The sequence below is a fragment of the Panthera uncia genome (assembly GCF_023721935.1).
Source record: "Panthera uncia isolate 11264 chromosome B2 unlocalized genomic scaffold, Puncia_PCG_1.0 HiC_scaffold_25, whole genome shotgun sequence".
Lineage (NCBI taxonomy): Eukaryota > Metazoa > Chordata > Mammalia > Carnivora > Felidae > Panthera > Panthera uncia.
In genome coordinates, this window is record NW_026057581.1 from 794540 (window position 1) to 810119 (window position 15580).

A 15580-nucleotide genomic window follows, 5' to 3' on the forward strand; every position below is an offset into this window, starting at 1 on the left:
GGCTGATGGTCCTTCAGGCATAAACGCTGACCATCCCTATCATAAGGAGGACCAGTATTCCAGACTTCTGCCCCAGCCTCGCTGGGCCTTCTAAGGAGGCACACTCCCCTGCTCTCTTTTGCATGAGAAATGGGTCCCTGTGAGCCCTGCCTTCAGTCTTTGAATTGGCCTACACCACAAAATGCTCAAGGCCTATGTGACAAGCCCACAGCTAACATCATATTCAATGGTGGATGTCCACCCTCACCACCTCTGTTCAACACAGTATTAGAAGTCAGAGCCAGAGCACCTAGGCAAGAAAAAGAAATACAGGCAAGCAAATAAGGAAGGAAGAAATAAAACTGTCTGTATATGCTGATGACATGATATCATATATAGAAAATCCTAAAGATTCCACCATAAAAGTGAGCTAGTGAACAGTTCTTTAAAGTTGCAGGGTACAAAATCAATAAACAAAAATACATCATTTTTTATAGAATAATTGTGAACTACTAGAAGGGAAATTAAGAAAAACTATCTCATTTACAATCACGTCAAAAAGAATAAATTTCACCAAGGATGTGAAAGACCTGTACGCTCAAAAGTATAAGATTGATGCAAAAAACTGAAGACACAAATAAATGGAAATACAGTCCATACTTATGGATTGGAAAAATAGTTTTAAATGTATATACTACCCAAATCCAGCTACAAATTCAATACAGTCCCATTCATAATTCCAATGGCATTTCTCCTAGAAATACAACAAATAATTCTAACATTTGTATGGAACCAAAAAAAGCCTGGAAATGCTAAAGGAATCTTGAAAGAACAACAACATTGAAGGCATTACACACCTTAATTCCAAATTATATTAAAAGCCATAGTAATCAAAGCCATGTGGTATTAATACAAGAATAGACACATTTATCAACAGAACAAAGGGGCATCTCAGAAATAAATTCATATTAATGGGTAATTTAGGATTTGTGATTATATATATATACATATATATATACATATATATACAGAGGTATATATATACATATACATATACACACACACATTGATATATTTATATAGATATATACCCCACCACAGTGAAAACATGAATAGACTTTGAGGGCATTATGCTAAGTTAGGTAAGTCACAGAAACACACATACTGCATGATGTCACTTATATGTAGAATCTGTAAAAAAGAGTAAAACTCATTGAAACAGAGAGAAAAAAACTGGTTGATAGGGGCTGAGGGTGGGAGAAATATGGAGAAGTTGATAAACAGGTACAAACTTCAGCTTAAGGTGAATAAGTCATGAGGATCTCATGTAAAATATGGTGTCTACAGATGATAACACTATAATTCATAATTGAAATCTGCTGGGAGAGTAGAACTGAAATGTTCTTACTAAGTCAAAAAATAAATACATGAGGTGATGAGCCACCTGGGTGGCTCAGTCGGTTGAGTGTCCAATATCAGCTCAGGCCATGACCTTGCAGTTCATGAGTTTGAGCCCAACATCAGGCTCACTGCTGTCAGCACAGAGCCTGCTTTAGATCCACTGTCTCCTTATTTTCTGTCCCTCCCCTTCTTGTACTCTCTTAAAAATAAATAAACATTTAAGGAGTACATGAGCCTATGGATGTGTTAAATCAACTAGATGCGGGAGAGTATCTTTTCAAAGTGTATACATATATCAAATCTCCATGATGGACACATTAAATATCTTACAATTTTATGTCTCAATTGTACTTCAATAAAGCTGAATCTGAAAGAAAGAAAGAAAGAAAGAAAGAAAAGAAAGAAAGAAAGAAAGAAAGAAAGAAAGAAAGAGAGAGAGAGAGAAAGAGAGAGAGAGAAAGGAGAAAAAGAAACAGCAGCTTTAGGGAAGAGTGGTGGAGAGTGCTGTTTTACAAAAGGCGGTCCAGGAGAGTTCTCTGAGCAGAGACCTGAATAAAGCAGGGGGGTCAGTATCAAGACACTTATGAGTAAGAGTATTCCCAGGAAGTTGCAAGGGAAATGTTTGATGTGTTTGTTAAACAGCAAGAAAGGCCTCGCAGCTGAATCCTTAGTGGCCCTCTAGCAACAGCAGCAGCAGCAGCAGCAGCAGCAGCAGCAGGAAAAGCACTAACCATGAGAAGGCTTGTATTTCATATCAGTTTTAGTCTAAAAGGAATTATTCAGAATTAGGAGATTCTATAAGACAACTTGCCTGGCCTGTTTTTTTTTTCTAATGTTAGTCAACATACAGTTCAATATTAGCGTCAGGAGTAGAATTCAGTGATTCATCACTTACATACAATATCCAGTGTTCATGCCAAGTGTCCTCCTTAATGCCCAACACCCACCTAGCCCATTTCCGACCCACATCCCTCCATCAACCTTCAGTTTGTTCTCTATCATTAAGAGTCTTCTGTGGTTTGTTTTTCTCACTCCTCTTCCCCCGCCATTCCCTTATGTTCACCAGTTTTGTTTCTTAAATACCACATATAAACAAAATTATATGGTATTTGTCTTTCTCTGACTTATTTTACCTAGCATAATATATCCTAGCTCCATCCACATTGTTGCAAATGGAAACAATTTCATTCTGTTTGAATATTGAGTAATATTCCATTATATATATCTATATTGTCATATTTTCTTTATCGATTCATCAGTCAATAGACATTTGGGCTCTTTCCATAATCTGGCTATTTCAGATAATGCTGCTATAAATATTGGGATGCAATTCAAATCAGCATTTTCATAAACTTTGGGGAAGTACCTAACAGTGCAATTACTGAGTGGTAGGGTTTTTCTATTTTTCATTTTCTGACAAACCTCCATACAGTTTTCTAGAGTCACTGAACCACTTTTCCTTTCCACCAACAGTTTAAGACGGTTCCCCTTTCTCTGCATCCTTGCCAACATCTGTTGTTTTCTGAGTTGTTAATTTTAGTCATTCTGATAGGTGTCTGACAAGTGATGAGGTACTACTATGGTTTTGATTTGCATTTTCCTAATGATGAGTGATGTTAAGATCCTTTCATGTGTCTCTTGGCTATCTGGATGTCTTCCTTGGAAAAAAAGTCTATTCTTGTCTTCTGCCCATTTTTAACTGGATTTTTTGTTTTATTAGTGTTGAGTGTTATATGTTGTTTATATTTTTGGATACTATCCCTTTATCAGATATGTCATTTGAAAATATCTTCTCCTATTCTATAGGCTGCCTTTTAGTTTTGTTGGTCGTTTCCTTTTCTGTGTGGAAGCTATTTATCTTGGTGAAGTCCCAACAGTTCATGTTTCCTTTTGTTTCCCATGCCTCACAAGAATTTTCTAGTAAGAACTTGCTATGGCCAATGTCAAAGAGGTTACTGTCTTAGTTGTCCTCTAGGATTTTGATGGTTTCCTCTCTCACATTTAGGTCTTTCATCCATTTTGAATTCACTTTTGTGTATGGTGTAAGAAAGTGGTCCAGGTTCATTCTTTCGCATGTCGGTCTCCAGTTTTCCCAACACCATTTGTTGAAGAGACTGTCTTTTTTCCACTGGATAGTCTTTCCTGCTTTGTTGAAGATTAGTTGACCATATGGTTATGGGTCCATTTCTGGTTCTCTATTCTGTTCCATTGATCTAAGTGTCTGTTTTTGTGCCACTGTCATACTATCTTAATGATTACGGTTTTGTAACACAACCGAAAGTCTAGAATTGTAATGCCTCCAGCTTTGCTTTGCTTCTCTAGATTGCTTTGGCTATTTGGGGTCTTTTGTGGTTCCATACAAATTTTAGGATTGTTGCTACTAGCTCTGCAAAAACTGTCCGTTGTATTTTCATACGGTTTAGTTGCCTTAGTATGGACATTTTAACAATATTTTCCTTTCCAATCCATGAGCATGGAATGTTTTTCCATTTCTCCATGTCATCTTCCATTTCTCTTATGAGTATTCTATAGTTTTCAGAGTACATCCATTTTCCCCCTTTGGTTAGGTTTATTCGTAGTTGTCTTATGGTTTTTGGTCCAATGGTAAATGGGCTGCATTTCTTGATTTCATTTCTGCCAGTTCATTATTTGCATATAAAAATGCAGAATTTTTCTGTTCACTGGTTTTGTATCTTGTGACTTCACTGAATTTGTTTATCAGTCTAGTAACTTTTTGGTGGAGTCTTTCAGGTTTCCTACATGGAGAATCATGTCATCCTTGAATAATGAAAGCTTGACTTCTTCCTCGCTGATTTGCATGCTCTGTTTTTTTTCTTGTTGTCTGATTGCAGAGGCTAGGATTTCTAGTACTATGTTAAGTAACACTGGTGAGAGTGGACATCCCTTCTTGATCATGAATGTAGAGGTACAGGTCTCAATTTTTCTCCCCTGAGGATAACATTAGCTTTGAATATTTTGTATAGGGCCTTTGTGATGTATGTGGAGGTATGTTCCTTCTATCCCTACTTTACTGAGTGTTTTTATGATGAATGGATGTTGTACTTTGTCAACTTTTTTTCTGCATCTATTAACAGCATCCTATGGCTCTTATCCTTTCTTTTATTGATCACAACCATCACATTGATTTGCCAATATTGAAAAACTTTGCAGCAGAGGAATAACTCCCACTTGATCATGGTGAATAGTTCTTTTAATGTACTGTTGGATTCTATTTGCTAGTATTTTGTTGATAACTTTTGCATTCATGTTCATCCAGGATACTGACCTGTAATCTTCCATTTTAGTGGGGTCTTTGCCTGGTTTAGAAATCAGGGAAATGCTTGCCTAATAGACGCATTTGGACGTTTTCCTTCCATTTCTATTTTTTGGGGGATAGTTTCAGAAGAATGGCTATTAACACCTCTTTAAATATTTGGTGAACTCTCCAATGAAGTCCTCTGGCCTTGGACTTTGGTTTTCTGGGAGATTTTGTATTCCTCGTTCACTTTCCTTGCTGGTTATCAGTATTTTCAGGCTTTCTATTTCTTCCTTTTTCAGCTTTGGTAATTTATATGTTTCTAGAATTTTATTCATTTCTCCCAGATTTCCGAGTTTGTTGACATATAAATTTTCAAAACATTCTCTTATATTGCTTGTATTTCGGTGGTGTTACTTGTTACTTCTCCTCCCTCATATGTGATTTTATTTATGTGGGCCCTTTCTCTTTTCTTCTTGATGCATCTGGTGAGGAGTTTCTCAATTTTATTCATTTTTTCAAAGAGCCACCCCTGGTTGCATTTACCTGCACTACTGTTTCTTTGGTTTCCATACCATTTATTTCTGCTCTAAACTTTATTATTTCCTTCTTTGGCTGGCTTTGGGCTTCATTTGTTGTTCTTTCTCTATTTCCTTTTGGTGTAAGGCTAGGCTGTTTATTTGAGGTTGCCACTGGGTGGTATTGTTGCAGAAAAGGACTCACTGAGCACTACAGGAGAATTCTAGGCCCAGAAACATACCAGCCCCCTCACATGCACACACACATATGAAGGATTTTAATAATAAAGAGATACGATGGCATCACTGGGAAAAGAAAAATATTTAATAAATTAAACTGGAATTTGGTTATTCATATAGAAAACCAAATTTGGCTCCCTATGCTCTGCCATACAATAAATTAATTCCAGGTGTATTTAAGGTATGACTTCAAAGTGATTAGGAAAAAAATATATATGTAAATATCATTCTGACTCTGGAATAGAGAAGAAGGATTACTAAAGATTAATTAAGATATTCTTCCATGATTAAATTTAGAAATTCTGAACAGCAAAAGACATCTCTATTAAGTAAAATGCTGAGGGAGCACCTGGGTGGCTCAGTCAATTAGGCATCCAACTTTGGCTCAGGTCATGATCTCACAGTTTGTGTGCTCTAGCCCCACATCAGGCTCTGTGGTGACCACTCAGAGCCTGGAACCTGCTTCAGATTCTGTGTCTCCCTCTCTCTCTGCCTCTCCCCTGATCATATTCTGTCCCTCTCTCTCCTTCAAAAATAAGTAAACATCTAAAAGTTAAAGTAAAATGCCAAGGAAAAACTAAGAAAAAATATTGCCGGGCACACAACCAACAGAGAGTTAAAAGAAACTATACAAATCTCTAAAAATTAGTAACTAAAAAAAGAGAAGCAAGGCCAAGGAACAGTTGTCAGAACCTACAAATGGGTTTCCAAAGAAGGACAATGTTACACAGCAGTAAGTATATGAAGATAAGTCAACCTCATTAGTTTTTAGGTAAATGGAAATCAAGGCTACAGCTAGATAATACTTATAATCTTTCAGTTGGCAATAATTTAAAAGTCCACTGGACCAGATGTGGAGAAAATGTAAATCAATTGAATAATTTATACAAAACTAGGGTAGGAGAAATTGATAAAAACATTTTAGGGGAAAATATCTTATAAAGTTTGCCTATTCCATAACCAGCAATTCCTATCCTAGGCATACACCCAAAAGACCTTCTTACATACACTAAGCCAAGAGATGTGAACAAAATTGTTCATCTTAACTAATGTCTTTCATGTGAGTCCAAAAGTATAATCAGCCAAAATGGCCATCAGTGAGTGAGGAGACAAAATAATTTTAATATGTTCACACAATGGAATATTATACAGTAGTGTAAGTAAATGAACCACAGCTACCCAAAAATATTGAATAATCTCAGTGACAAAAAGGTGAAGAAAGGAAAATGCCAAAAGAACATATAAGATATGATACCATTTGTGAAAGTTCAAATGAACTAAACTTTAAAATACATGCTATTTAGGCATCAACGTATGTGTGTGGGTGTGTCAATACATAAACTACATTCTAATTCAAGTGTGTAATGAACACAAAATTCAGGATCATGATTTACCAAGGGTCAGGTAGGAATAAGAATTATAAAAGGGGAGAAGTAGCTATAAATTTAAGATCCCAGTTCTTGAATTGAGTGGTAGGCCAAAATATGTTCATGGTATTATTTTTAATTGATTGAAAAAGGAACAATGATGATATGGCTCACTTACCACAGAATTAAGATGATTCTGTAATTTTTTTGGCCTATATTATCTTCTGGCAAACACAACACCTAGATAATGCATACATTTCTTCAACTTGATAAAAAAAAAAGTTGAGTTAAATGTACTAATTTTTGCAGTTTACATTATATTTGAAATCTTCAATAGTAAATATAATACACAAATAAATCCATCTCTGAAATTAATTTCCATGCAAGAAATAAAAAAAAAAAAAAAGGCAAGATGAAACCCTGTGTCTTAAGGGAACCTTTCCTAAAATAGTAGTCTGGAGAAGCATCTGACCATAGTCTAAGATTTGTTAATCACCTCTGTGGGGCACCAGTCCCCAAGGTCTATACCACATGCACCGACTAGCCTTCATGTTCTACATAAACACTTCTTGGAGCACAAGTATACCAGAGAAGGGCTCTCCTTTCATGTGCAGACATCAGCCCACAAATGTGTCTAATGGGAGTGCTCACTAAAAGACTACAAATATCCCATAAAAAACACCTTTACGAAACCAAATTTGTCAACTTTGCCACCGATCATGATTCTAGTTTTTCTCCAACATCCACATTAGAGACTTCACTGAATCTAAGCTCAGCTGTTGCATTTAAATCCAAATGTAATTGTGGAGTTAGTATAAGAAAGTGGTGTCTCATCAGTATTTCATGGACTCCGTAACTTGCCAAACAAGAATCCTTCTGATTACCTGTGTAAAAATGGCAATATGGGTACCTTTGGGCTACATAAGAGCATGCGAGCTGTGAATTCTTCACTCCTGAAACGTAAATATGTTCTAATATTCTTTCTAGTTTTCTTTCCACATTCAAATTATGTTTAAATATATTTGTTCCATTTGTCTTAAATTTCACTGAACAAACAAAAATGTAAGCTCATGCTGCACCTTTAGAAACTAAAGTCCACACCATGAAAAATGAAAACCGTTTCAGTGACAGTATAGTTTTCCTCTTTTTTAACATTGTTTCATCTGCTTGCACTCACAGTTTTAATTAAACATTGACTTTTAAATTAAAATGACAATGACAGCTAAAAGGTGAGACCCATGGTTCAAAACAATGTGGAAAATGTTTGTAAGCATAAAATGAAAGCCCTATTTTGGATTCACAATATTAAATTACATAAGGAGTAACACTGGCTGGACACTTCCAATTAGTATACCTGGGGCCTTATGTGACCCAAAGCTTAAACTGAGCCAGTTTAGAATTACTGCTAAACCTACTTAGCATATATTTTAGAAACTGTGTGTGCATCATGAATGCTCACTGCTTTCTTCAATGACATAGCACATCTGCAGAATTGTGTTCACGTCTCAACTAACTAATCTAAGGCATTTGATAATCCATTGTAAATCCAATGGATAGCAACCAGAAAAGCATGGTAATTAAACTTCATACAGTGTGAACAACAGTTGACAACCATCTAGCACTTAATCTGGGAACACAAATCTAAGAGTGTATTCTAATATTAAAGGAAACTCAAAAGACAAAAAATTTAAGGAGCCAAACTAAACAATATTGTCTGTAGATGCACATTTGGGTAATCACACTATTAAAATACAAGGAGGTGACTACTATAAACATGAGGATAGTGAATACTATGGGAGACATGGAATGGTAGTGATTGGGACAAGTCACAAAGAGAAGCTCCTGGGGTGCTTGGCAAGGTTTTATTTCTTGATCTGCATGTTACTTATAAGAGTATTCACCTTGATTCAGTGAGCTTTTGCTTTTTGTGTTTTATTTTATAATAAAACTGTGGTTTTTAATGAAGCCATGTTGAAATGACTTCTTCCATGCTATTTGCAGAATAAAGAAAAACAGGCATTGCCTGAGGGTTGAAGAGGAATCTCTGAGCTCAACATAAGGAGTAAGTATGAGTCCCTCTTTAAAAGATAGTTAGAAATCTATGAAAACAGTTGTGTGAACATTCTGTGGAAGGCCTGCTTTGTAGGGCAGAAGGCTGGATTGTGGCTTCTGACTCTATGCCAACTCTAAAATTCTATGGCTTCCTCATTCCCAACACTATCCCAACCTGACATGGTCAAGAAAAGCCAACTGCATTTTGTAATCAATGCATTTGTGGAGCTTAAGTCCTCTGTCGTCTCCTGCCTCTGAGTTGATCAGTTCACTACGTACATTGTATTTGTGGGCACTTTTGTGTACATGAGTGTCTGTGCATTTGAAAAGTTATCCACACATAAAATTTTAACCATTCCGGTTTAGTTTTAGACCATCATGGTAATATTACCAGTGGGAAAAATGAAGAGAGTAAGGAAAAAATAAAATAGTAATAAGTTGTGGGTAGGTGAATACAATGTTTAACATTTTAGAATGAAATATGAACCAAGCACAGTTCTAGTGTTTCCACAAATACTAACCCGGACAGCCTCGCTTTGAGGAACATTACTAGTTTTACAGAATGTACAGAGAACCTGACGTACAAACAGGTTATATAACTGCCCAAGGACACTTTACTTCCCACTACTTAGCTAGGATTTCACACCAAGCTCTGAGTCCAGAATCCATGCACTTAAACACTAACTCAACTTAACTGACATCCTATCACATAAAGACTTCACAATTGTTAATTAAATGAAATTTCCATTTTTATATTGAGAAAAACTGTATCTCTGTATCAGACTACTTGGTAATCACAGTTCCTTCTTCATGATTATAACATTTTCAAGTTCTAACTAAAATGCTTGTAACAGTGATATACTGTAGGTAATTTTCCTTATTTCACTGTAACTGCAACAAATAAACTTAGTATTCTTTGGCTCCAAACACACTATGAATATAAAGTACTCTAGCAAAAGTCCATGTTCTAACATTATATGCATAAAAAATTTATAAGCCAAAAAATAAAACTAAAAAATATTGTAGGTTAATTCACTCATTATTCCATATATTTAATAATATGATAAAGTATACACAAATAGTGAAATTTATGTATTATTTATTCCTTTTCTGTATTATTTCAGAATTTAAGTCAGATTTTACCTACAGAGTTCTGAAGAGACCAGAGAATTGATCCATATGATTGATAAATTCCAAGGGGTCAACAACTCACTGATTGTTTAATGAACAGATTTTCATTCAAGTTACCTATCTTGCTAATCCTGCTGAATAGCCTGGTGAGTAGGAGCTAACATAGGTTTTTGATATGTATATGTGGTAACCAAATGTTTCTGGAATAGGCTCCTTTTAACTCTGTAACAAATTCTAAGGCTATTTAAATGGTATAATAGCAGTCATAAAAGGTACTCAAAGCAACACATAGCCCCTGTACATGTAAATAATTGTTAATAAAAGAGACAAATTTTTTCCTGGCACCAAACAAGAGCAGTATAGTGAGGAACACCAAAATTGATACAGAAATATCAATGTCTGCACGGCTGAATAGGAGTGAAAATATGAGGAAGAGGTTGGTGGTGATGGTGATGATAATGGCTGGAATACAGACATTTGGACATAAATGTGGGAAGTGATTCTGCTACCAAATGGTGCAGCTTATCTCAGCATAATAGGTTATTTAACTTTTTACCTCAAACTCCTCTCCTTTGATAAGGGAAAATTGTGTCATGTCAAGTGATCTAATGTCATAATTTGAAGAAGGAACAGCACTAAACATATCCTACTCTTAAATTATGTAATTAACTTTATGGATTTATTGCTTACCCAAAATACAGAGAATCATAGGTGTCATAGCATATTAAGCCTTTTCAATTATTTACAATTCAGTGTGATTGGGTTTATCGTATTATTTTTAGAACCACTCTGGTGATGAGTGAACATGCAGAAGCTATGGTCACTGAATACAAGAGTGTTAAAAGAAATGTTCCAAAGGGAGAAGGCACACAAACAAGTGAATTTGGGACACTCATGGCAAACATCAGAGATCTTATTTCTACCTAAGGTGATGCTATTTTTTTTTTAATTACCAGGGTACTGTCTTCTAGACCTTCATGAGGAGTCATGAACAAAAACAATGGAAGTTCCATGACAGACTTCATCCTGCTGGGGTTTTCTGATCGGCCCCAATTAGAACACATCATCTCTGGGGTTGTCTTCATCTTCTATATTGTGACTCTGGTAGGAAACACAACCATCATCCTTGTATCTAACCTAGACAGCCAGCTCCATACTCCCATGTATTTCTTCCTATCCAATTTGTCTTTTCTGGACCTCTGTTATGCAACTAGCATTATCCCACAGATGCTGGTAAATCTATGGGGTCCAACAAAGTCTATTACCTACGGAGGGTGTGTGCTCCAATTCTTCTTTGCCCTTGACTTGGGAGCCACAGAATGTCTTCTCTTGGCTGTGATGGCCTATGATCGCTACGCTGCTGTCTGTCAACCTCTTCACTACACAGTAATAATGCACCCTCAACTTTGCCAAAAGATGGTGCGTGTCGCCTGGTTAGGTGGTCTTGGCAGTGCCTTAATTCTTTGCTCCTTGACTCTGAAACTGCCAAGATGTGGGCACCGGGAGGTGGATAATTTTTTCTGTGAGATGCCAGCATTGCTCAAGATGGCTTGTGTCTACTCAAAAGTAATTGAGGTCGTTGTCTATGCTCTTGGAGTGATATTTCTTCTAGTACCTCTATTACTAATTCTAATCTCATACGCAGTTATCACTCAAGCTGTCGTGAGGATCAAGTCAACAGCAAGGTGGAGTAGGGTCCTTAATACCTGTGGTTCCCACCTCACAGTAGTAACTCTCTTTTATGGAACTCTCATTTATATGTACATGAAGCCACAGAATAGCACATCCCAAGATGAGGGGAAGTTCTTTACACTCTTTTACACAATTGTTACACCTACCCTTAACCCTCTGATCTACACTTTAAGAAACAAAGATGTAAAGAGTTCAGTAAAGAGAATACTGTGTATAGAAAAATGGTCAGCAAAGTCATGAGTTAGATGGATGAGAGGTAAAGAAATAACACTGACCTTTACCAAGAGAAGATGTAGCGATTCATTTATGTAAAGAGCATTTACTAGGTGTTTACCATGTACCAAGAATTGTTGAGGTAGTGACTTTCTAAAGAAGTAGGAAGCACACAGAATTATAAGGAGATAGAGATGCAGTTTCATAAAGAAACTTCAATGTATACACTTAAAAGCCTTCAAGACTAATCAGGAACTACAGATAAGTAAACATAGAATTATGAAAAGTGGTTTAGTTTAGTAATAGATGCCTGTACAAGATATTAAAAAAAATATTTCACATGGAATTTTATTTTAATGTACGATTACAATGGACACTGATTTCTTCTTACCAGACTTACCACTTTTATGCGAAATAATGTCCTCTTCATCCACCTGATATGTCATCAGGGATTTTGTGGTGCAGATCAACTCCCCACTAATATTCACCCAACTTCTGCCTCAATTTTTAATTGTTGCAGAGCCATCATGTGGCATATCACATTTCTTAGACTGGTCTCCACTAACACAATGCCAAGAAATTCTGAGTAGCTCTATGCGGGAGAAAAAAACACTCCACTTCTTTACAACTTGACCATTTCCAAGAGTGGAAATCCTCTTCCTGTGAGAGTCCTCACATTACCGTGCCCTTGCACCTTATGATATGGTGGTGGAGTTAGCTGTCATCCACCTGGGGTATTTGGGTGGGGTACATGAGTTGTAAGGGTTGAAGGTATTTTCTCTCCCATCCTTAAACTTTCTAGTTCCCAGGTTTCCACAGTGAAAACATTATTTGAAGTTGTGATACTTTTGGGAATAACACTAAAATCACCAGTTTCATAGGTCTTGGTAAAAATAAAAATCTGAGAGAGGATGATGATACCAAAACATAGGAAGGCACAGAGAAAATATAAACTTCATAGTATTGTAAGGAATTTGAGAGGAGAACATATAAAATGGTGACAGTCTGGTCACTGGAAACGAATACCAACTTTTCTTTGTGAGAAAAGCTCATCCCAGTCTTGATAAACAAGTAATTTGTCATTTAAAAATCTCTTACTCAACTTTGCACTCAGTTGATATCTTGGCTCATGAGAAACATCATTACAAATCTCATATATCTGTCCTTTGAATTCCCTCCAAAACCTGCCCTTGTCACTACACTGGCATTATCTAATTTTTTTATTTCTTTATATGTTTGTTTGATAAAAAGACATTGGTGAGCTTTTCAACACCATAGAAACTCTTATTCATATGAGATTTTGCTGTGCCTATAGTGGCTTATGATAAAATTACATATTGAGTATCTGTACAATAATTAAATGAATGAATCATTTTTAAATAAAATATATGAAAATGATATTATTCTACAGAATATGATAAATATATTTGATAAATGATAAATGATATGATATGATATGATATGATAAATAACAATGAATGCTGGAGCAACATCTTTAGGCTTTAATATTTAGGACATTTTGCAACACCTAAGACCTAGGAGAAGGAAAAGATAGGATAATTTTTTTCTTTTAAGTGCATACATTTATGGAATCCTTATAAGTGTATATCAGGACATGAGGAAAACAGGAGAAATATAAGAAAACTTTCTCTTTGTCTCATAACCTAGAATGATGACTGCTAACTTTATAGTAGATTCCCTTTAATTTATTCCCATCCACACAAAAATTTGGGTCACAATAAGGACCTGACTTACCAGTGTATGCATTCACATCACATATGTTACTCCCAAGGAAGAAAACCTTGGCGTCTAGAGAAGTGGAGAAACTCATAGCAAATACACTGATGGGTAGCCCTCCAAAAAGCCACAGTACATGAATAGACACAGAGTGTAACTGTGATGTGAAAACGTCACTGGGAGGGAGTTTCTGACAATGGCAAAAAGATTGAAAACCAATGTCTCAGTGTCATAGCACGTGCTTGTCCCTGACTGCAAAGATGACTGAGATCTCCCCTGGCCCAAATCGACTGAAAAGGCAGCATACCCAGGCTCTAGCACCTCAGGAAGGTATGAATGGTCTTCTAGGTTAGTGGCTGACACCTTGGATCCAAGGATAGCCTCCGTTAATCAGGTTCAAATGCTGGGGATTCCCTGGAACTACAGAAAAATTTGACAACACCATGTATTACCACAAGTTTGGGGAAACAGTCATCTTACTCTTTTTGTATTAGTTATCTACTGCCTCATAAATATTGTTTTTAGAAACTAACGGGACTGCTAGAAATGATAGACATAGGTTGAAAATCTAAACCCCACCAGTCTAAGTCTAAGAAGGTTGTAAAACTAACAGTGTTCGTAATTCTATTGGCAGCAAACTTGTCCTAATTATATGAAGCTACTTCTACTCTTTGCTTTCAGTTCTGTTAAACAACGGCAGATCTGTGTCAAAAGAAAACAACTCCTTTTTGCTTTTTAGGGATACTTTTCAGAATATTATTAGCTACTTGTCATTTTTCAGAAACAGCAGCCACTTCTTAAGGAGGACACTCATTACTATCACTCCTTCATAAATCCGTACATTTTCTTTGGAGCTGAGGATTCAAGAGAAACTAGACTCTGCTTTAGGTTGCAGTGATAACATGAAAGGAAATACTCCCAGAGAGTAACTTAACTTTCACCTATTTCCTCTATGATGTTAAGTGCACATTTATAGCAGCCGTGTGAAAACTATGGGTCATGTTTTACCCCCTTGTTTGCCAACTAAAATATCAAAAGAAAACTTTCTGTCCGTTGTATCATTGTATCTTACTGGGAAGAAATGTTCCATGAACTCTGAGTACAAATATATGGCCTATTGCTTTTCTTCGTTATCACTACTTTCCAATGTATTCATCAGTCGCCAATTGCAGCTTTAGCAGGACGTCCAGTGTTTCCATTTTGGGCTCCCCTTCCCCAGGTATAATCTCAAATTTTCTAATCTTCAGAGTACTTGCCTATCAGTGTGCTTGCCAACCAGTAACTACTCTATATTAACTGCACTACTGCCATTTCTGCTTCAAGCCACAGGTCCCATGCTACCTTTTGGGGGATGATGCCACAGGTGCCAAGGCACTACTGGGGGCTGATGGTCCTTCAGGCATAAACGCTGACCATCCCTATCATAAGGAGGACCAGTATTCCAGACTTCTGCCCCAGCCTCGCTGGGCCTTCTAAGGAGGCACACTCCCCTGCTCTCTTTTGCATGAGAAATGGGTCCCTGTGAGCCCTGCCTTCAGTCTTTGAATTGGCCTACACCACAAAATGCTCAAGGCCTATGTGACAAGCCCACAGCTAACATCATATTCAATGGTGGATGTCCACCCTCACCACCTCTGTTCAACACAGTATTAGAAGTCAGAGCCAGAGCACCTAGGCAAGAAAAAGAAATACAGGCAAGCAAATAAGGAAGGAAGAAATAAAACTGTCTGTATATGCTGATGACATGATATCATATATAGAAAATCCTAAAGATTCCACCATAAAAGTGAGCTAGTGAACAGTTCTTTAAAGTTGCAGGGTACAAAATCAATAAACAAAAATACATCATTTTTTATAGAACAATTGCAAACTACTAGAAATGGAAATTAAGAATACTAACCTCATTTACAATCACCTCAAAGAGAACAAAATATCTAGGAATAAATTTCACCAAGGATGTGAAAGTTCTGTACACTGAAAAGTATAAGATTGAT

General features: G+C 36.5%; 1 protein-coding gene across 1 annotated transcript; it reads left to right on the forward strand.

The window, feature by feature from the left end:
- The first annotated feature begins 10928 nt into the window (after positions 1-10928).
- LOC125939332 (olfactory receptor 2W1-like) lies at positions 10929-11876 on the forward strand. Its single transcript, XM_049654760.1, has one exon. It carries the CDS (start codon positions 10932-10934, stop codon positions 11874-11876), a length of 945 nt encoding a protein of 314 aa, XP_049510717.1. The 5' UTR covers positions 10929-10931.
- The last annotated feature ends 3704 nt before the right edge of the window (positions 11877-15580 follow it).